At 40.7% G+C, this 23704-nt stretch overlaps 1 protein-coding gene across 1 annotated transcript in view; it reads right to left on the bottom strand.

The window, feature by feature from the left end:
• The window catches only part of adgrl3.1 (adhesion G protein-coupled receptor L3.1), a 113193-nt gene that overhangs the window by 25802 nt on the left and 63687 nt on the right, over positions 1–23704 (bottom strand). Inside the window, exons 8-13 of the mRNA XM_035659666.1 lie at positions 14471–14899; positions 13245–13348; positions 12135–12320; positions 10547–10585; positions 4343–4526; positions 67–189 (exon numbers count right to left, since the gene is read on the bottom strand). Coding sequence (XP_035515559.1) covers positions 67–189; positions 4343–4526; positions 10547–10585; positions 12135–12320; positions 13245–13348; positions 14471–14899 — 1065 coding nt within the window. The remainder of the gene's footprint in view (positions 1–66; positions 190–4342; positions 4527–10546; positions 10586–12134; positions 12321–13244; positions 13349–14470; positions 14900–23704) is intronic.

Raw genomic sequence — 23704 nt, 5'->3', positions numbered from 1 at the left:
GGAAGAGGGGTCATGGACCTCATAGTGAGAGTGAGAGGAAGAGAGAATATGAGATTTCTCTTCTACCGTTTCTGCCGTGCTGTTTGAGAGTGCTGGCTGACAGCTGGATGGAGTTTCCATGTAGTTCTGACTGAGGGAATGTCAGGTCTGCTAGGTTCCCATCCGTGCTCAGCCTTGCCACTTCCAGCTCTGGAACATACACGCACACAAACACACACACATACACATACACACCCTAATGTCAAGTCATAGCATTGCAGGTTTGTTTTGCAACCTCTTGTAATAACCATGTTTTCTCACTAAGTGCTTCACGGCAGAACATTGGCATGAATCCTGAAGCAGTTTCTAGTTTCTTCTAAACAAAAAAAAAACTGACACGCATCAAAGAGAAATAATGTGGACTTTTATTCTAAAAAAGGCAACAATGTCTCCAGGCAACTGGTCCAACACATTGAGGTAGATAATCCAGCCTCTCTCTTGTATTGTGGGAATCTAATTTCACCATCCAGGTTCGTTAGCACATTCCCGACTACGGCCGTGTAATGTATTAGATAAAGTTTCTAATTAAGGACTAATTATACCTTTGGTGCATCGCTATCTTGTGCTTCTGAGTGATTTGGTGATTTAGACACTGCTTTCATGGTAAAAAAAAACAGCTCCCTGATCACATAAACGACACAAGGACATGCTCGAATGGAAATGACAGTGGAGGAGTCGGTGAAGTGGGAGAGAAGGGTGAAAGGAAAGGAAGTTGAGGAGGTCAGGGAGAAGTGTTGGAAAGAGGTAAAAGAAAAAATAAAGTGGGTAGTTAAAGGAGCAGAATGGATGAGAGATGGGAAACGAGCAGATATGCCGAAAGGAGAGGACCAGCGTGGCGATAGGTGGAGAGAAGCCTATGTTCTCTCTTAGAGTACAAAAGATAGGGCACAAAGGCAAGAGATAGTAAGGTCTGGGAGAGAGGAAATGGAAGCAGAGTGAGGCAGGCAGACATAAACACAGACACTGATATGCAAATACTGGCAGAAGGAAAGAGAAACACTGGTTAAGTGTTCCTCACTTGCCAAAACTAAACATTCAAGCTATGTACACAAACGCACCCACACACATGCACACATACATGTACACACACATCCACACCCACACACAAACACACACACACACACAAAGCGGCGGGGTATCAAAACACGCTGAGTCTAATCTAATTAAAGCATCCTTGTCATGACAATCCTCCTCCTAAGAAACACACTTGTTCATTATCGTTATCACACACACACGCTGTTACCGCTGTGTTATCCCTTCAAATCACTGTTTTGGTTCTAATAATAACACTATTTATTCATCTGCCTAATACTGCGCCGCATAGTCGCACACACACACACACACACACACACTTTCTAACACAATAATATCACCTACAGTAGCTGCAGTGGCTTTTTTAAAATGCGGCATTCAAATAATTTATTCCTTTCGCTCACTCTACTCTAAAAGACTTGGAGGGAAAAAGGGGGGGGGGGTTAAAAAGTGTAGGACAGTAGAGAGGGAGGAGACGGAGAGAGAGAGAAAGAGTGAAGATGGAAGAGGAGAACGAGAGATGAGAGGCGGTATCGGGGCCGGTTATGAATAAAGGGAAGAGATAATCACGGTGGATCTGCCCACTGGATTAGCTGGGAGGGAAGATTAACGGCACAAAAAAGGAGAGGATTGCGGAGACAAAATTTTCCACAAAAAAAAAATTATTTCCTGTTTTAACTTCTTCAGAGATGTGGTAGCCTACATCTAGAGTAACTGTTTATGTAACCATATTTATGTGCGGCGTTCAGAAGGAAGAAAATCGGAGGAGAAACAAGTAGGAAATTATGTAACGTGAAATTGTGTAGGATGTCACTTGTTGGGAATTACCGGTTGTACTTAAAGTCAAGCGAGAGCAAGATAAAGTCACATTGCGTGGACTGACTTTGTGGAATCTGTCTCCACTGTCGGTCTGTGATAAGAGAAATCGAGGTAATGTTATCACCGCAGTCGTATGACTTAAATAGCTGTGATTTCATTGCTAACTGATGTGAAAGTGAGCAAAAGAAACAAGCTCAGAGCACCATTTGACATTCTACCACTACCATCACCCTCAAGCATGCACTCATCCAGTCTTCCTCTTTACTCATCAGCTTCTGTTTTCTCTCTTCTCCTCTGCTCCTCCTCCATGAATTTTCATCTCTGACTGAGTAACATACAAGCCCAGTGAATTCTACTAATGGGGAGATGATGTTTAGGAAATTTTGAAATACCAAATCAAAAGTGGAGTAAACAGGAGGATAATCAAGGGAAACATAAGTGAGTGCAACTTGCTGGTCTGGGGAGGAGATGAAACGATGGCTCACAAATATATCCTCATCAAAAGGCATGAAAAGCAAAGAGGGTTTTCACTCTCCAGTATTTCTGCCTTATTCTGTGGCTCAATGATGAGGGGATCACTGAGGGAAGATGAGAAGAGATGATGGAAGGAGGAGAAAGAAAGAGAGGAGAGTGATGTGCACAACGCCATGATAACTAGCTTTGTTCTGCTTTGTCAGTTTCGCCTACAAGTGGAGGGAAGAAAATACGGAAAAAAATAAATAAATAAAAATTATTGTCTCTGGAAAACAATTCATCCTTGCCTTACAGGCCTCAAGGGCAGTTTTTTCCCGGCATTTTGTTAAATGAGGATGAGTCTCTGTGGATTTGACCCCTCAACTGCTCCCACACAACAACCTGGACCTCTTCATCATGACCACTTTTTGACAGCTATACAAGCCCACTCTGCATACATGTAGTCTATTGTACATGTTGCCAAAATATGGGATTTTTGCATAAATAGTTGATTATCTCTGGCAAATGCAAATACAGCTTTACTTATTTGAGTTATGAATTATTTTATTTCTTCTTTTTTCTTGCTTCTATGTGGATGTTTATGGAGCCAAACAGGTAAACCTTTTGATAATATTTCAGCACATAGTTTCTGTTGACATAAGTAGTTTTACGTGTTGTAACAGTAGGCGTAAGTTATGTTATGTACTCATTCCATTTGCCCTTACAACTATTTATCATGTAATTTTGATTTCAATTGTTTCACTGGTCCTTTTGTACTCTCACATGCTGCAGTGCAAAAACATTATGTGGCATTATCTTCGGCATTGCCTTTAATGTTTATTATGAGATAACAGATTTCTGTTGTATTTATTCATGCACACAAATTATTTATTTAACAAAGTGTTTCATCAAGTAGCACACACAAAAAACATTATTATATTATTTTACACTTAGGATTCTTTAATTGTATTACTTAAAGTCCTCTTAGAAAAATCTTAAAATCTTAAGTAAAACCTAATGTAGGCCATATGAAACTAAAGACCAACATCAATAAATGCATTCTTCCACAACCCCTCTGTGTTTTTTCTTTTACAATATGACAAACATAACATAATACTGTAGAGTATTATAGTGCTGTTTAATACTCTATATCTATTTAAAATGCAACATGTTTTCACCAAGGTATCATTGGCTATCTGTCCAACAACTTTACTGTCAACTCTGCTTCAGCATTAAAATATTCCATGTTATTTCTTTTTTATTTTGTTTTATGATTTTATCACTGTAACTTATTTATCATGCAATCAGGCAGTTGTTTACCTAGTCATATGTATGGTGCTGGTGCTGTTAAGTTCTCCTTGCAGCTCAGATTCATGCGCACAAACTACAAACTAATCTCAATAACATTATTCCGCCCTACTTCTAATCACGTCTACTCATGTCAATTCACATACAGAATGCGTGTGAGTGCGTTTGTGTAATTGCACACATGAAAGATGATGTTTTTTTTTGACAAACTTTGAAGTTAGATAGCATACTTTGTTTCTCGTTTGTATTATAAAGCATAGATCTGAGGCGGCGGGTGCAGTAATGCCTGCTGTCAGCGTTGCCGTTACTAGGATATTACATCATATTCTTAGATCTTTAGAAGCCTGAGCTGGTTTATGTCCTTATAAGATCTGTAAAAACTGTGAAATCTAAGAACCACATTTCTGCCAAAATAAGGGCACGTTCTACAAAGTCTTCCCTGTTTTACACTGTATTCAGGTGAAGTCAACAAAACGTAAAAAAAAATGTTGTTCCAGCCGAGCCACTTCGTACTTCTGCAATTAGAAAGGCCCAGTGCAGCTACAGCCTTCAACACTTGGCCACTGTGCAGCTTCACCAGAGCAAATGGAGGTTAAGTGCCTTGCTTGAGGGCATCTCAACAGGCTCCTTGACAGTTACAGGGTCCAACTGACTTTGGAGGTCGGGAAGGAACCAAATAAAATGTACTCACGGATGTTGTCATTACTCTCCTGCACAGTGTCAGTCTTGAGGAGGTTGTCAGCTAACATAAAAGCCCCAGTCTCCACAGTGTCGAGAAGCAGAGTGGCCGAGTGCAGTTGCTCGCTGGTGGGCAGCTCTCTCCACGCTGCCTGGGCTCGTGGCTGCAGCAGATTATTCACAGTCTCCACCATAGCCTGGGGCAGCAGTAGAAACACAGAGGTCACATGGAGGAAGGCAATACTAACATTTTTATCACTTTCAGTCAATGGTGCTAATGTGAAAATTAATGCAAATCCATTCATAGTACAAATAACATTGCTACATCATAACCACTGAAGACAGCAGTCAGCGGGATGCGACAGAGAATGCAATGGCTTTTCATTTATCATGTTGATAAATCATGGCAACAAAAAATGTTTCTGATGAAAATGTAGCATTCCCATGCAGACATAACAGAGGCAAAATCACAGAAGCTGCTAAATAAAAAGTACATTTTCAAAGTGGTAGTCCACACTTTTTAACGTTCATTACGACTTTTGTTTTTTTTAATTCTCTTTATAAAAGGATGTTGTGATAGTAAATCCATCACAGATGTTCTAAAAAATCAGCTAAGCTAATTAGCTGATTGCAATCACCATGTGTCTACACCCCCAAACCTGGTTAATTTTTTTTTTAAAGCAACACTCTTATCTTTGAGTTGGAAAACTTGTGCTTGAGGGATTCAGAAGAAATTAGAGTTTTATCAGATAATGTCTGCTGGGTCATATCCAGCAGTGCAGAACAGTTTTGAATCCAAAAATATTACGAAACGGAGGAAAAGTTGGCTCGTATAGATGAAATGTTCTCCGCGAAACAATACTTATTTTGTCTCCAGCTCACATTCCTTTATGCTCTTAAGAATTCACCTCCTCATTTTCAGACATGAACACCCACACATACTCAGACACACACATCTTTAAAAGACCCTGGGAGAGATAAGGAAACAGAGAGAAAAGAGAGCCGGTGGAGAGAGGGGGAGAAGAAGGGGAGGGCCATGGGAGAGCGATAAAACAGTCCAGTGAGTCCATGGTGACAGGCGTCCGCTGGGAACAAGGAAGGCAGAAAAGCGAATACAGGTGCTATCAAACACACACATCTCACACTCCCGTCTGTCTCTTTATTTTCTCTTTCTCCTGCTCCCACTGTAAACCACCCTTTCCACAAACTTGCACTCCCATCCCTCTCATATCTCTCACTTTTTCAATGCATCTCTCTCTTGAGGAAGGTGGATGGGCTAGTGGAAAAAGGAACGCAGGTGCCATTATACAAGAAGAGGGGGTCTCCAGTGGGGAATTGCAAGGGCAGGGCAGGAAGAGCGAGAGACATCAGTGTATTGGCATTCACACATCAACCATTTGACTCCCTCCCTGGCCCTTTCACTCAGGGTTATGGAGAAATGAGAGACCAGAAGAGAGGAGGGAAGACAGCAACGGAGATTGTTGAGAAGTAAATAGTGTTTGTGTGTATGTTTGTGTGTGTATGCAGTGGGTAGGGAAAGCGTCCTAGATAGAGAAACAATGTAGATGATGACTCATATGAGTGTTGATGGCATGTGCTACAAAACGTGCAATTGGCCTCTGGAATTAGAACTAATCCTACCTGTTTATTTTTTGGGGGGGTGGTATCCACATGTAGATACAGTATACCACACACATGAAATGGGTGCTTAGCCAACAAGTTAATATGATAATATTATGTTCTCTTTTAGAGCTAGCAGCTAATTAGCTGGGATGCATATCGGATGAGTTTGTGAGGGCTACATGTAAACAAAAACTAATTAATCCACTGCTTCAGCAAACAACCAGAATAAGCAGGAGTGGATATGAAGCACACACGTATAACCATACACTGAGAAAATCTGCCTTTATCTCTGTTGTTTCATTGACTGTGACAGAAAAATGTTTCAAGGAAAATTCTGGTTTATTAGAATTTGGGTTGTGTTTTTGTTGTTTTGTCCATCATTTAAATTACGATAACAGTATAGACACCAAAGTAATGCAATTTGGTGACAGACAATCCACTAGTCGATTTACAAAAAAATTAATCACCAACTATTTTGATAATCAATCAATCCTTTAAGTGATTTTTCAAGCAAAAACACCAAATATTCTCTGGTTCCAGCTTCTCAAATGTAAGGACTTTCTGATTCTCCTTATCTTGTGTAATAGCAAACTGAATATATATTGTCTTTTGTACTGTTGGTCATCCAAACAAATAATATAAAACATGACATTGGCTTAAAATGAGTAGTTGAATGATCTGGAATATAATTTGACAATGAAAAGAATCATTAGTTGTAGCCCTAGAGTTGACACTGTCACAGATTTAGTCATTTAAGTCATATATCAAGAAATAATACCAAGTGTTTGCTGGTTCTAGCTGCTGTTTTGTATCATTGTAAATCACATATATTTGGGTTTTTGAATACCAGTCAAATAAAACAAGCAATTTGAAGACATCTCATTGTGCCCCCTAAAATTGTTCCACTATTAAATAAATGGATCAATGAATTGTAACTAATTGACAGATTAATAGGTAAACCCTAAAAGCCCTAAAACAAACAACAGTGAACTCAGATTATCTGCTATATTTGGAAGCATACCTTAAACTATGGTAATAATACCACATTGAACATAAAAACTGTAAGTAAAACAAAGGTTGAACCAGGAAATCAGTGGAAAGTGTCTGGTACCAAGCAGACAATAAGATTTTACAGTTGACTTTGTCATTTCCTCCAAACAGCTTTGTCTAATCTGGGGATTTGTTTAAAACCTTCATGATAATCTGACTGCCTCTGTTTTTTTTGCCCTGTTGGACATTAGCAATGTTGCCACGTTCCCAGATCTCTGCAATTAACTTGGTGAGTACAGTTATTACAGATAGCCATGATGGCCAAAACTAAAAACGTTGTATGAAACCAGAATGTCCTGTTAAATGTTTGTAATGTGGATATAACACTTTCATATTCCCTGCGGCCCTCGTCAGAGGTGGAGGAAGTACACACATTATTAACTGATGCACTTGTCTTGATGTTAGGAAGGCGTGCAATAATGCAAGAATATAAATAAATAAATAATTCCCCTACAACTAAAGAAACAAGCCTGATTTGAAAATGTTAAGAGTGGAAAATACAGATATTGGTGTAAAAAAGTAGGGGGTAAAAGTAAAAAGTTGTCAGAAAAATAAATACTCAAGTAAAGTACTGTATGTGATCCGAGTGTGCTCGTATGAGTGTTGGCATTAAAATGTCTGTGTGTGTTGTAGTGTGTGCACAAGGGGCTGGGAGAAACATTGCAGAGCATCATTCTGCTCCACTTGCTGTACAGTAGCAGTCCAGGCAAAAGAGAGAGAGAGACAGAGGAGAGGATGCTCTGTAGGCACGGCAGATATGACAGCAATGGCAGTGCTTTCCATTCGCTGGTGGTGCTGCTCCCAAGCGCTTACTTTGATGTGTTTCAGATAACCCCCCTTTTCTACTCTCATTAAACTTTTCATTGCTTTTTATTGAACTTTTGATTATCTTGCATTTTCAATTTCATATAATTTTTTCATTGAAATTTAATTCGCCGGCGCTGAGATTGCATCTGTAGAGGGAGAGAGATAGGTAAGGAGAAGAAGGGGTATGATTTCCTTGAGGTCCAGACATCTCCACATCAGAAACTCAAAGAAAATGGAATATACATGTTTTTGTGTGTGTGCATGTGTTTGTGTGTGTGTGGGACTGGGTGGGTGTGCCTGTAAGCTCTGGTGCCGTTGGTGACATTTCTATCCGCACAAGTATGAGGACTTGAGGGCTAAAATGGAGACAGGTTTTTTTAGGGGTCTTCAAAGAGGGGAGAGACTCTGCAGAGACAGATAAGGGTGTCGTTTGTGTGTGTGTGTGTGACTATGTATTACAGGGTAGGCACCCACATGTGTAGGCACGTACATGTGTGTGCACGTGCGCACAGCGTGCATGCACATACACACAGGCACGCACCAGTAAATGGGGCAGAAGTGAAATGCTTTGAAGCGTTGGGGTAATCCAGCGTAAACAGCAGCGGCAAGACAGACTAGAGCTGGGCTGTTATACTACTCCGAGCTACACAAGAGGAACACGGGCACAACCACATGCGCATGGCTGTACAGTATGTGTACACTCGTGCACAGTAGGACATACTGCATACTACATAATGACGGAGCTGGGATGTTAGAAGTATGGAAAAGGGAGAAAAGAGGAAAGAATGACATTTTTTTCTTTTACTCGCTTGGCTGAGCTCTGAGAAAGTGCATGTTTTGAAAATGTTTTCATCAGAGAAGCAGGCTTATCTGTCAGTTGTTGTTGGAGTTTGTCTTCCCTGACAGGATGAGTTTGCAGCTAAATCAGGCTTTAAATTCACAGCATGCCGTGTTCTGACCCGCCATCCATAAATAGAGGGCAAATTAGACATTGTCATTGAGCATCACTGTCTCCTCACTGCCCCTTTTATTGTTTTTCTCTTTTTCTCACATTCCATTTCTGTTTCTGTAAAATCTCTTTCTGTTTAATATCCACCCCTCCCACCTCCTCCCACCCCTCCCTCCCTCTCTCTTTCTCAGTCTACCTTGCAGACTCTACCTCTCTCCATCAATCCACCCTACAGCATCAAAGCCTCTCCACACCACCAACTTCATCATGAATAAATTGCCAATTTAGTATACATGAAACGAGTCCCCAGTTCCCCAAACGAAGTGAGAGAGGAGGAGAGATGAAGTATGAGAGGGAGAGAGAAAGAGAGAGAGAGAATTCAATTATTTTTTGTCTCTATTAAGAACCCAAACCTCCTGCCCACTCTCCTCACTTGGCAATTAGTGCTGTAGATAATTAACGAGGAGAGGGCAGCACCACACCACATCCCTAATCACGCACATTTCTATCTGGCGGAGTAAGGGACTGTTGGTATAATTTGGTTTCACATTACTAAGGCTAATTATGTAATCGATCACTACCAGCCCCCTGCAGTAACCAAGGTGTGTGGTGGAACGTTTTGATTTAAACCTGTAACTAGCTGTCTGAAAGCAGCCACTCTTTAAAGCATCTTTGCAGCATTTATTGGATTAAGGAGACATCAAAATGTCTGACTGTTTTGATGTGATGGCATGAGATCATTGTTGAAAATATATTTATATATTTACGTCGTGCATGTGTGCGTGTGTGTGTGTCAGCTTGCATATAGTCCTAAGCCATGTTCTATGATGTGACATTGCTGACTGGTGCTGACGTTAAGACTTTTCAGGGGGAGAGTGGAAAAAAAGCCTACATCAGGAGAAAAAGAGCTAGCCCATCAAGGGTGTGTGTGTGTGTGTGTGTGTCAGAGAGGATGCAGAGAGAGAAAAAGAAAGACTCTGCAGTCTGTCTACAGCACATGGATGAGGAAGGTGGGGTCCTTTGATGTTCTGAATTGTGATTTTAACTGACCGGAAACATGCCTAAATGATGTTAGTTTTCCATTCACGGGGCGAGCCCCATGGCATCAACAGGAACAAACATCAATACAAGCAGACCAACAAGGACAAAAAATAAATTAATACTGAGCCACAAACACAAGCTGGTATTATTTTAAAGGCACTAAGGCCATGACCAAGCAATATGCAACAGAATATCCATCATGCTCAGTTCTTTCTCTCTGATATGGCAGCATACAGGACATTTCATTGAATGGAGATGAATAGTGAGTCACTTCGTTCCTAGCAGGCCTATTTACAATTCTGCAGAGAGAACTGCAAAATAGATGAGCTATTATTGATATTGATCATGGCCTCTTATCAGTACCATTGATTCTGAATGCAAAAATAAATAAATAAAGGAAAACAAAAGAATGTCAGCGAACCCTTTGAGGAGACTAAAACTTTGTTAGCAGACACTAGGGGATGGTAACATGTGATTTTGATACACGCTGTAATAGACATGTTAAATGAACGTCCTCCTCAAAGGGTTGGGATGCAAATCATAAGACAACTGCTGCAGAATATAGAATTAGAATTCTACGTAAAACGTTGTAATGTGTGATTGCACACACATACACACACATATACATACACATAAAAGCTTGCTTTGCAGATTACATGCTGAGCATGAAAAAAAGAAAAAAAAAGAAAAAACCACATGGGACTATGGTGTGGCAAAGTAATCGACGTTACCGGGAAGCGGAAATACCTGTGTGAAAAACCTGCAGGACCTTTCTCTCTTCTGAAGCTGCAAATTCAAACAATTCAGCTGTTAGCGATGTAACACCTTTCAATCATGCACACACACTTAGGTACACAAAGGCAGTCACACCCTTTTCATTAACATTGCTTGAGACTTAAAATATATTGTTATTATCCTCACTCACTCATATTTGTATTCCTTTTCCCATAGCTGTCTTTCTTGCTTTTTTTTCTACTGTTCATTTCCTTGATTCTTCCAGAGTTTTACCATAATTTCCGCTGTTCCTCCATTCCCTTTTCCTACTCATTCTCTCCTTCTACTGTCAATTGAATTGATGGCATTAATTACTCTGCCACTCGTGCGTGATTGGTCATATTCGATTTCCTAACAAAAATTTGCATAATAAGCTGGCATATTACTCAATTAGGCATATGTAATTGGGCGATTATTGAAATCAGTAGGAATGCTTTTCCTCTTCTATGAGGGACTTTTTTCTACTAATTCAACCTTTAACAGGCCATTTAGTCAACAGCAAAATACAGATTAATTGATTCCCTTACACATGCTCCAGTATGTGTTCACTTTACATGTATAAGTGAATTACAGGGAGCACAGGAGATGTAAAGGGTGTGATAATGAAAAAAAAAGGAGGCAGAAAGGGAGAGGGAATATAAACCCAACCCAGTGGCTTGAAAGTTAAAGCCGAAAAAGAAAAGGCATTGACTGTATAAGAGGTGGCACCAGCTGTCAATCTGGCTGCTAAACCCCGCCCATCACTATTGACCTCGACAGAGACTATCAAGAAACAGTGCAGCATCCAGTCAGTCAGACAATTAGCCAGCCAAGCCAGCCATCCAGCCATTCCCCAATGATTTAACTCACTTTAATTGAATGCCTACATGAAAAGAACTAACTTCTTTCCCTGTCTACCGGGGTAGTAAAACAGATCCTTTGCATACCCAGGATCGAGTCTCTATCATTGTAATCCTGAAATAAGCACTCAAGTCTGCTTGTCGACAGAATCTTCATAGCCGTAGCTCAACGACTGAAGTTCATTAAACAATGAGCTATGACGTAAAACGTGTCCCAAGCCTGTTTTCGTCTCAAGAACCGTATGTTTTAATAAGAACAACTCCCAGGGCGAGACAGAGTTTTATTAAATTTCAGCCCTGATTTGAAAAGACTTGAGGAACCCTGCCAAAGACTAAAAGCAGTTATCTGTCACCCATAATGTTGAGCAAAACTTGTTACGAACACACACACAGAAGAGGATAAAATAATGCCTAAAAGCAGCTATTTATCATTTGGAACTCTACAGTGTTATGTATGGTTCTTTATCAAACTCTGCACACAGAGACTTTTCTAACCCCTGAAGAATGAGCCAAAGACAAAAACACTAACCTCCGATGCTATTCATCTTACTGATAACTTGAAAGAGTCCCTCTATCTGCTCTCCTTTCTCTTCCTCATCTCTCTTTCTCTTAATTTTCTGTCATTTAACTAAGCATTCTTTCCCCCATCCCAGTGCCTGCAAGAAAATCATTTATCTCACTCAGTCACTCACTATACATTGACCTAAGTGTCCCTGCATTACCTTGGTGAGGCTGCGGGCAGCGCTGTCCTTGCCCCCAGGGGTGAGGTTCCTGAGCTGGACATCCAGCAGTTCAACCAGTTGGGCCATGGCCCGCACCGTGGATGGCACATCGCCAGGACGCAGAAGCCCTTTGGTTTGCTCTGCCAGCTCCCTCGCCACGATTGCTGCCGTCTCGCCCGAACGGAGCTGGGAGCCAAACAGGGTGGCAGGGCGGAGAGAGGGAAGAAAGTGAACGAATTAGAGAGATGGATGGAAGTAAAAAAAATAATTAAAAAAAGTCAGTTGAGGTGAGAAGCGAAGGGAACGTTGGGAAGAGGAGAGAAAGTTAGCCAGGGCGTGAGGAGGAGGACAGCGAGGGAGGGAGAAGAGAGAAGAGTACAGCAAAAGACAGATGGAAAAGTGAAAGGACAGGAGGGGAAGGGCAGAGAGGTAAAGGACAGATGGAGGGAGAGAGGTAAATGTGTAGCAATGGAGATGAGCGAGACAGGAACAAGGATGGGATGAAGGAGCATAAAGAGGACAAGAGTGACTAGGTTATTTGAAGCAGTGAAAGGAAGTCAGTGTTATTTTTCCAGCAGCTTAACTGTTGTCATAAAAACATTTAAGAATACTTTACAGAAACATCTCCTAATTTAACACCTCTGCTGCAATGCCTATTACACAGGGACCATTTTTGCTCTGTGTTTTGTCTTATAAAGAAAAAGCTTTGTGGCTCATGTGAGAAAGACAAAGCCATAAACTAAAATTGTAGGAAGTTACGATAACTGGGGAATAAAATAATTAAATCTTGACAAATCAAACATAATAATGTTTTCCATGCAAAAGCAGCAAATTAGCCTATCCTGATGCCTGTTAGCTTATTATAATGAGCACAGAGTGAGTGAATGACCTTATTGTACATTTCCATTCCCCTACAGCTATATAAAATCTCTCAGATCTCAAACATGAGTTAGGGTTAACAAATGAAGATGGATACATGGCCTAAATCTTCCCCTGTGGTCACTGAGTTTTCATGCGTGAGAAAGTGCTCCAGGACTTTATACATAACGCACACCCTTAAACTAGGGCTCACTGGGAGATACGAAGGCCAGCAGCAGCATTCAGACTTACTTTCTGCATGATGTGGTTGACCCAGGGCGATGTGCAGTTGCTGAGGTCAGGGCCTTGAGGATCCCAGTAGCCCAAATGGGCCATGCACACGTATGTGGCCACGCCTGCAAGACAAGCAAAACAAACAGGGTAAGACAGCGCTGACATTCACCAGGAGACACAAAGGCTCTTGAGGTGCCCAAGGTTCACTAAACAGTTTGTGCGGGCAGGGTGTGTGTGTGTGTGTGGATGGTAGCTGAAAGATGGAAGAATCATCCTTGCCACACTTGCTAATTGATTAAAAAAGGAGAATCTCTCCTAAGCAAGTGTGTGTGTGAGTCATGAGAATTTATACAACTACTCCACTGCATATTCAGAGAGAACTGTTTAATGTGTAATGTATATATTTTACTATGTAACAGCCCCTGTTGCACCTTCAGACCCATCACATCTTAATCCTCTCCATTCCACAATGCCTGTCCCAAAATCAAAGGGTGATAGAACATTTTCCACTGCGGTAGAAAAGTTTATCCCCTTTTCATTTTAAGCATTTAATTGTCAAGTCAAGTCATTTTATTTATGCCGCTCATATAAAAACACATTTGGATCAAAGCACTTTAATAAAAGACATTTAAATTAATATTAAACTAAATAAATTGAAATGAATGAAGTTCTCTGTAATGCACTTTAGTCAACATTCATTGTTTTTGAACGTAGAAATACATTACATTTAATAATTGCTTATTACTTTACAGTGTAAGGTTTCACGTGTATTTTAGGACCCCATCTCGAGGGGCTATCCGTTCAATAAATTCAAATTCAAATTCAAACATACAGCTCATTAAATGTGATGCACTGTTAATATAATAAAATAACTAGCCGGCAGCCTGTGTAGTAAATAGACCATCAACAACATTAAAATACTTTAATTACATGAAAGGTTAAGGCTGTGATCATAAAGAGACATTATGTTCAGCTGCTTTTACTTTTGTATTTAATTGTGATATTTTGCTTTTTACTAAAGAAAAGGGTTTGAACATGCTTCCATCACTTCCACTTAAACACTTCTAACATGGTCACAGTGGTTATTCTCTAACATTTTGCTGGCGGTTTTGCAAAGAAGAACTTATAAACTAAGAACAGAGGAGACAAAGGAGCAAACACGCAAGATAATAATATATAGGACACACTTCACTGGACAAAGCTTTTGCACACACTCTAACTCATTCACTGTACTGCTTCCTTACCCAGTGTCCCTACAGGGCAGGGCAGCTTGGCTGTCTGGCCTTGCTGTGTCCGGGGCCACGATATGTCGGCTGTCACCCTTGGACTGCAGAAGTCTTGGGGAGGCAGGGCAGGAGGTTGTGGGGCTGCTGGAGGGACTTGCACTGGAGGGGATCGTCCTATAGCTTTCTTGTTGGTGTCGGGAATCTGGTTGGTGTCAGATGACGAGCCGCCGTCAGGAACCAGGACAGGCTGGCGAATTGTGGTGGTGGTTCGATAGCGCTGGCCAGGGGAGGTGGTGAGGAGGGGCCGCGGAGTGGTGTAGTAGGGCGGTGAACGGGTAGTGGTGGTGCGGCTGGTAGATGAAGAGGAGGAACCACCACCACCACCAACTGGACCTCCCCCTCCTCCTCCTCCTCTGATTGGTGGCATCATAGGAGGTGGGCGATAGTCTGAAGAGAAAAGAGTGAAAAGAACTGTGATCAAGCAAGCAAGTGGTGTAAGCAATGGCCTACAAAGGTAAATAATATTATAGTGACAGACAACGGATTTGTTTACACAGCTCACTTTGACAGGGAGCTCAGGTTTCTGATTACTTCCCATTGTTAGTGTTTCATTCCTTGACAATGTAGTCTCATGCCGGATGTCTGTGGGTTTTTTCCCCCCAAGTTACTCCCAGGTTCAGGACATGTTTCCAAATAAGTCACCAAAAGTTATTACAGAGCAACATGCTAAAGTGGTACAATAACTGTATAAACTGTATAAGTATAAATGCAAAATCTCCCACCAAAACAGCAATTGGTTTGTCCTGCAAATGTTCCCAATGTTACCATTCATTCCTATGGGAGCAGTAAGAGTGGTTCTTGTTGCCTATCCTGGCGTAAAAAAACATTCTTTCAGTGTCCTGCATGATTCATGGCACCATGACATCATGAGAGGCAGGAAGGCCACTTAAATGCGTATGACACACTCTTTTATTGTCAATATTTCATTGTAAAAAGGCTCAATTATTCACATTGACCCTGTTCAGGGGACAGAAATAAAGAATGAATGGATAACATGATGGTAAGAGAGAGGAAGAGAGTCTGTGTTTGTGAAGTGTTACGGTGTCCTCTTGTAAACAACAGTGGCTCACTCTATCTGCTTACCTCCCATTGCTTTCAACTGTATGTGTTACAAATCAATATTGCAGGATCAAAAGTTGAGGGAAATAATTAGTTACAGTTTCCCATCACTTTGCCTTTGAATTATTTTATTGGTCTCAAATCATTTGGAAGTCATTATGTGTAATACTGCGTACAGGTGGAGCCAATTTTCGAAAAAGCCACATCTTCACTTAGAAACATTCTTTAACAGAGCCGGGAAGAGCTTTGTCTGAACAGGCCCTAAACGTATTTTTGAATAAAGATGTAAATTATATTTAACAATATCTTTAGAAATTTGTAATTGAAGAAAACAAACTCACAACCTGGGTATTAAGTTTGAACCTGCAGATGTTCCACATTTAGTTTGAATAACTCAAAACTTTATTTTTATAGTTTCTAAACTTTATACTTTTGCACCTGGTTCTAGATACAACTAACACTAAGAGTGCTTATGCCAAATCAACACAGCACACTAAATGCACTTTGCTTGCAGACCTACGCAGCTGGCTAATCAAACCTATAGTATGTGGATTTCCTGAAGTACACATAAAGGCAAGCACACAAACAAAGAGAGAGGCAAACAGAAATAAAAACAAAGGCAACTCTCCTAAAACACAAAACCACTCAAAAATTAATTCTCAGAATGTCATGTTATACCACTTACCACATAGACTCAGGTTCTGTGTTTAGTCATTGGCTGAAGCTATTTTTTACACACTGAAAACCTAAATCTAATAGTTAAATACTCCTGAGTCCAGAGAAAGCTGAACCCGGCTGAACTTGCCAAAAAAGATTTTCCACATGCCTCATGCCGACCAGCAACTATGAATAAGATTTATTTTTTTCTGAAGAGTGTGCAATAAACCGACATCATGCTACATGATTTCTGGGTAATGGAGTCCTTCAAGCTCTCAAAACTTCAGCTATCGCTTGCTGCCAGTTGGGGTACCAAAGGTGTGAAGTTTGCCTTGTGCAGTTTTAGGTCTGCACTGATGTTAAAATTCTCAACTCCATGATTTTCAGCAACAATGGAAAGCAAAGGCACTAGCAAAGGCACTTATGTTTTCAGTGTCTAAGGGGTACGTGTGCCTAGGGCCATAATATGTACTACATGCTGGTCATTGACATTGAAGGGTTATAGAGTTTGTCGTCTCTCAATGGGACTGTAGGTTTTGCTCAGGAAAGGCCAAAAACTGTTGGAATATAACTAGTATAGGCTGGTATAATTGGACATATTTGTAACTGCAATGGGTTTTTTTTGGCTATGACGTCTGAGTGTACAAAAATTTGTCTTAGTAAATGTTGTAATTTTTTAATGTTAATTTTGTTCCTTTGGGGGTGAAGGGACAGTGTGAGTGGGAGGATGACGTGTAGTACGAGTGTGTGGTCTTGTGGGTGGTAGGATAGAGTGGGTGTTTATATTGTTTGCTGTGAACCAAAGTTGTCCCTTCCTGTGGATTTTAAGTTTAATTAAAGATGCTGGACTCCTCTCTTTCTTTCTCTCCCTCTGTCTCTCTGTCTGTCTGTCTGTCTGGTTGACTGACAGCCATGTAACATCCCGCTCATCCTGTACGTTCTGTTCTCTTCCTCCACAACTCAATGGAGTGTTTCCGTACCTAAACTGTGCTGCTCCCCGTTCCTGAATCACTGCCGCCCTGCCTCATGCATTCTCCACGGAACATTGCCATCAATCATGCGTAGCAGCAGTGGCCTAGGGACTAGCTGTCAATCTGCGTGTGTGTGTGTACTTACGAAACAGAGAGTGAGTGTGTGTGTGTGTCTATCTGCACTCAAACGGGAAGCTCCATTAAGGGCTCTGCCATAACAATAGAAGAGTAATGGTGTGTGTGTGTGTGTGTGTGTGTGTGTCTGTGTGTCTTTGTGTGTGTCTGAGGTTGATGTCTGCTGTCATTTGAGTACAGGGGGAGAAAACACAGGGGCTGGCAGCTTGAGGTGAGGTAACACAAAAGCCTGCAAGCATCAGAGGCAAAGGGCCACAGCACTTCACTACTCATGCATCTCTATCTCTCTCTTGACATTTTCCACCTGATTTGATCGCTCACTCATCACTTTCTGCCACACTTTTAATCTTTCTTTTAATCTCCTTTGTTTGCTCTATTGTGGCATTTGAAAAAAAAAAAGATCTTGTAATGTGATGAATTCATCACTGACATCACTCAGGATACTGTGAAAGATGCTGTAGGGAAGTACAGCAACATGACATAACAGCTTCATGAAACATTTATAGAGAAAAAGGCTAGAGGTTGTACTCATGGGGACTGACATATCTTCCTGCGTTTAAGCTCAGGAAGCCTTGAGTAAATGTGCTATGACAACTTCACGATGTCAGCTAACCTAAACGTTGCGCTTTTTGCCGAGACTGATGCAACAAGAACGAGCATGTGGCACAAAGAGAAGATACGGTCACAATATCAGTTAAGATTGTTTTGCACTACATGACAGATGATCATATAACATACGTTCCAGTAGTTGTATGATAAACATGGCTCTTCAACCGCCACATTCTACTGCAGAAAAATAAGAAATGCATTGTTGCTGCATTGGCTCTCCACTTTTACAATAAAGTTATTGCAGATTTAACTATTCTATTTTGCACAGGGCAATATGCTTGAAATCAATCACATGATATTAATAGGAATCTCAATATATCACACATCATATGTATGCAAATAATTATAATTATATGAATATTACATGTAGATGCAAGGATATTTGAAAAATGAAACGATAGTTCTGAGTGTGGTAACCATCATTTAACATTTACATTTTGATATGACTAAGATCCCACAGGGATTGATCTAAATACATTACATTGTACATTTGTGGTTTGGAGGTGTCATTCTACTTGCATGTCAGAACATGTGTTTTAATTATTACAATTTGCTTGTAATCATTTATTTTAACAATATTATGGTAAGATATACCCAAGTATAAGCAGCATAATGATACAATACCATAAATAGCTCATCAGCTGTAATTTTACTCTTACTTACTGGTTAAATTCCATCTGCCAGAGAATAACTTGTGATACAACTAAACGCTCCAGAACTAGGATGATTGTTTTGTAATGTTTAGTTGACTATTCTATTCTATTCTTTTCTTTTCTTTTCTATTCTATTCTGTTCTATTTTGTTTGTTTTCCTGACCTGTAGCAAGTCCATGGGGAAGGTGAGACAATGGCAGGCTGGCAGTAAACTTGTTCCTGAAGTTGTCTATCTGTCACCACACTGGAGGGGCCATAGAGATGCTGTCAGTCAGCCTGGAATGCTAACACATGATCATCTGACATGCAGACACATGCGTGTGTGTGTGTGTGTGTTTGTGACGTGACTGTGTGTGTGGCAATGTTTTTCTGTGTGGGTAAGACTGCCTGTCTCTGCCTCTGCTCTGTTTTGCCGAGAATGCTCTTGTTGACTTCTCACTCGGTAAACAGAGGGATCGTAAATCCACAACACAAAAGGTAGAAGGCAGGGAGGAGAGAGGAGAGGGAAAATGAACTTCCCCTGGCAAGTTTCCCACATTGTCAGAAAAGCGGCAGACAGCGAATGAGAGACGACAGGAGAGGGATTTGAATTAAAACAGGAGTTTCACAGAACTGAGACTGAAGTGTCTATTACACTCATATGGTCTTGTTAATATGCAAGATGATTACTTTCTTTCACTTTCCTTAAAAGTTGCCTCCTTGCCTCAACACACACACACACACACACACCATCCTGAACAGTTGGGAGGGATGGATCCAGAGGGGTAACAGCGAAATGATAATCTGGAGGGCACAAAGCTTTCTAGGCTGGATAGCAGCACAGACATTGAATAGGGCTGCATACTGCGATAACGCGCTGCCCCTATGGCTGGAGTGCACACACACAAACGTACACGCACTCACTTGTGAAGACACTTACTTTTCGCTAAGTTGCAGTTAACACGCATGCAGATACACACACTCAAATATAAATTTACTTTTTCACTCACTTATGTGCAATGCGGTACACACACTCATACGCAACGCAGCGCTCGTGGCGAGTGGCTCGAGCCTGCTGATAAGACAGAATGGAGCACTTCAAAGCAGTGATACTGGAAGATAGAAAACAACCTCAACTAACAGAGCCTCCTCAAAATGGCTGCCAGGCACCGCCGCGTTACCCACCGCTAATGTGTCACATAAAGACACCACATCAGCGTTCAGCCCTGTTGGCTTACCAGTTGCATAATCGTGTCATCCCTCTGTGCTGAAGTTGGAGACACCTGAAGCAAGTTTGCCAATTACATGCTTCTTTCTTAATCAGGGGATGTTCCCTTGTTCAAAGCAAAGAGCTAATGGGACAGAGCAATTTTTTTGTTTAATAATGGAAGGAATCATCAGCATATTCCTTTTAAGTCCAGATTGTAACCTCTCCTATTCCAGACATGTATTGAATTTATGTCAATTCTGTGAGGACAACAGGCACAGTATGAATATATAGTAGGCACCCAGCAAAATCCTATTACTGTGTTAAAATGAGCCTCTAGCAAGTGACCCTGTGGCTATTCAATATTTTTCTCCCCATAATTTATCGCCATGGCCCATCATTTAGAGATTAAGATTTTATCTACTTTGTTGCCCTCCTACACATTTTACTACATTTCAAAAATAAAATCTGAATAGAGCACCACTATGGTGACAGGCTCTGCTTGCTGCTCTAGTCTGTATTTACTTCCTGCGAGGCTGTGGGTTTCCCTTCCACCCTGTTGTCCTGGCTAGGCCTGCTTAATTTGGCATCTGCTTTTTGGCAGAAGAGAAGCGGTGCGGAGGCCAAACGCACGCAGAGGGCCTGGCTGGGGCAATCCAATCGATAAGGACACACTGCAGGCAAGGAACAGGTGCACCAGACTCTCTGAAGCAGAGTTCAGTTTCTACTGAGACGGCTGTGTCGTAATCTATTTGGGAAGGAGGGAGATGGCAGAAGAGAGGGAAGAGCGAGTGGGAGAGTAGACTAAATGTGTGAAAGACGCCATGTTTTTATGTTGCCTTGTATAATACTGTTTGCTAGCGTACAGGATTGTAGGTTCTTGACTTGAACAATTCTATTTGAGAAATGAGATCCAACAAGGCACATATGACAGGTTCTGATCCCAGGATGAACGACTAGACAATTACATACAATCCCACAATTGGGAGAATAAAATTTGCAGTTCAAGGGTTTATGTTTTGCAAACAATCATAAAACATACTAAGTAAGCCTGCTTTCATTTTGACAGAGTTCAATCATTTCAAGTGGCATGAACAGTCAGGTCTGTCAAGGACTTTACACACACACATTATGCACACTCACACACAAACACACACACACAATTTGGTGCGACAAGCCAGAAATGCACTGAGGGTTAGTCTAATCAGTGATCTGGTGAAAGAGGGTCTCCACTTCAACCATTAACTCTTGTTATTCTCCCCACTTTAGCTTGTTTCCTACATTTCCTGCGCTCCTTAGCCCTGTCGCTTGATTGCAATCTGGTGCCAAGGAAGGAAAAAGGAGAGGAGAGGAGAGGAGAGGCGGGAAGGGAGGGGAGCGAAGAGGAAGGGAGGATGGTGTAAATAAGTGGAGAGGGGGTAAAGAAAATAGATACTCCGCGCTTGACTTCCTTAGGAAATGGAACACTGTGATTCCAGACATTAAGAGTTCAAAGGTGAACGTTTACATTTCCGTAAACTAACAGAGTGGCCAGTAGAGGTCATCTCTATAAAACTGTGTATTTAATTGATTAGAATAAAATCCCAGCGTTTGATTACTCTCTAATTAAGACATTTTAATCTGACTGAAGTAAGCAATGGTTTAGTATAATTGAGTTATTATTTGTTGTTACATGGATGTCACACTAAGTTATACAGAGTTTTGACCTTGTCAAGGCTATGTGTAACTCTCAACACTAAAATGATGCTTGACCAAAGTGCATCAGTGCTCAAATCAATGAAGACCAATTATTCATTATTAAAAAAAACTAAAATTAATTTCTCCTTATTTAGGTATTGATAAGGTATCGTAAAGTTTGACTTATTTTTCACTATTAATTATTGTTTTGTATTTTATAGTTTAGAGGTTGGAAAATGTAGTGTAGGTTTGCAAAGGTTTGGTGGTTGATTTTGAGCAATAGAACTGTGGCAACTGATCTTTTAAATTGTGGAAATTTATTGTTGCACACGTATGTAAAAACACTAAAATAATCATGCACAGAGTGAACTCGTAGTCATTATTATACAATACTTGTAACCAGTTGTAAAACTCTCTTTCTGAATAACGTCTTTAACACTGTCTCTATATGACAAAAATCACTGTTGCTCAGAAAACTTTCCTAATTACATACCTTTCCTGTTATACTAATTTCAGTGTGCCTGTTCGATAGAATATGCAATCAGATCATCTCACCTTAACTTAAGAACTTAAGTAGATCATCATTTTAAAGAGCTAAAGACAGCAAAGCAGAAGTCAACATATAGTACTTGTAAGACTTTAAACATGGGAAATTTGCAGCAAAAGATTACTAAAATACAGAGAGGTGGAGTTGCTAGGAAAATGAGAGAGAAATGGAAAGAAAGAAATTAAAGGGTGAAATAAAGATTGGAAATGCAGTGTGTTCAAGTTGCGATCTATTCCGTTTTGGCCCTGTTTGCCCATCCCTTCCCAAAGATGCAGATAACATGAATAATTTTGCGACTTTGTTGGGAAAACTTTCTAAAGTGTGGCAAGGCAGACTGGAGGTGATAAATTATTCAAATGTTTCATCGGAGCCATGCCGCTTGCGTAGGGCAGGCCTCTATAATATGCATGTAAGAAGACATGATGAAACAACTCCATAAACAGTAGAGAGTGAGAGAGTGTTTGGGGAGTGTGGGGTGGGAGGAAGGGGTAATACAGAGACAAGTGACTTTGACTATGTAGACATTCATGCACTAGGCTTCTATAATATACACATCTAAGGACATTCGATGAAATAGCCTTGTGTGATGTGGGAAAGGGTTGAGCGCAGAAAAGGAGGGCAGATTAAGCGGGAGATAAGGGCGACAGAGAGAAAAACTGTGGAAAACAGAGTTAAAGAGAAAGATATATGAGAAGGGGAAGGGGAAATATTGAGATTCCTGTCATTGTGAGTGTATGTTTGGGTGCGAGACAGGGAGAGAAAGAATGGGTATTTAACAGACAAAGAAGAAACACAAACAGACATGGGAAACAATAAATGTAGGCAGGCAGTACACCTTTTTCTTAAGTGCCAAGGGAGGAGGAATATGCATTTCAGAAAGATCATTTTCTGCTGCATGCTGCATCAGCGATATGATGGAATACATGGGAGTAAACCTTTATATTATCTGTTGGCCTAAGGTGAACTAAACCTTGCTTTTCCGTTTTTTCCCAGTGATCTTTAAATTCTTATGCTTCAAGCAAATGTTATATACAGGGTGGAGGTACAATTTTCAAGACTGCGGTCAATTCAATACCTGATTTTTCTGAGCCCTTTTTTGATTATTTTTTTCTAAAAACAAGCCAAACTCAGCCGTGTTTAATGTTGTCTTAAGTAGTAGTATAGAACTGGCAAAGCAAGGCATACTTAAATTATGATATATTTGATCAAGGTATAAGCTGTTCAGTCCTAAAAAAAAGTATTGGTTTCCATTCGCAAAGAAAAAGGAATTTTCAATTGTATGCAAACATCTGAGTGTGGCAAAACATGTGTCTTAAAAAATAAACTGACGATGCTTCTGAATGACTTCTTCAAAACCGTCCAGTGAACTGCCTTTGTTAGCCAATTGGACGGACAAAATGCCCTCTGTGTTGCACCCCAATTGCACTCAGTCTTCTATGGTCTATCTCGGCCTTCTCACACTTATGGCCCATTTCCTGTCTCATTTTATACCATAAAGAAGTCCATATGAGCCGAAACAAAAGCAGGACGAGCATTACGCTACATCAGTAATGAGTGGAAACCCTCAGAATGGCCCCTTGGCCTGTTTCCTGAACTGACTAAGGAAAAGAAAAATGTCCTTGCCCCTTTAGAAAGTTTGACCAGAGTCAAAGACTCAAGAGTCGACCTTATATAATATGCTTAACATATTGAGCGATA

The sequence above is a fragment of the Morone saxatilis genome, unplaced genomic scaffold (assembly GCF_004916995.1).
Source record: "Morone saxatilis isolate NCDOM2014 unplaced genomic scaffold, NCSU_SB_2.0 Contig17, whole genome shotgun sequence".
Lineage (NCBI taxonomy): Eukaryota > Metazoa > Chordata > Actinopteri > Moronidae > Morone > Morone saxatilis.
Note: the sequence above shows the minus strand (reverse complement) of the source record. Positions and strands in the feature narration are given on the sequence as shown.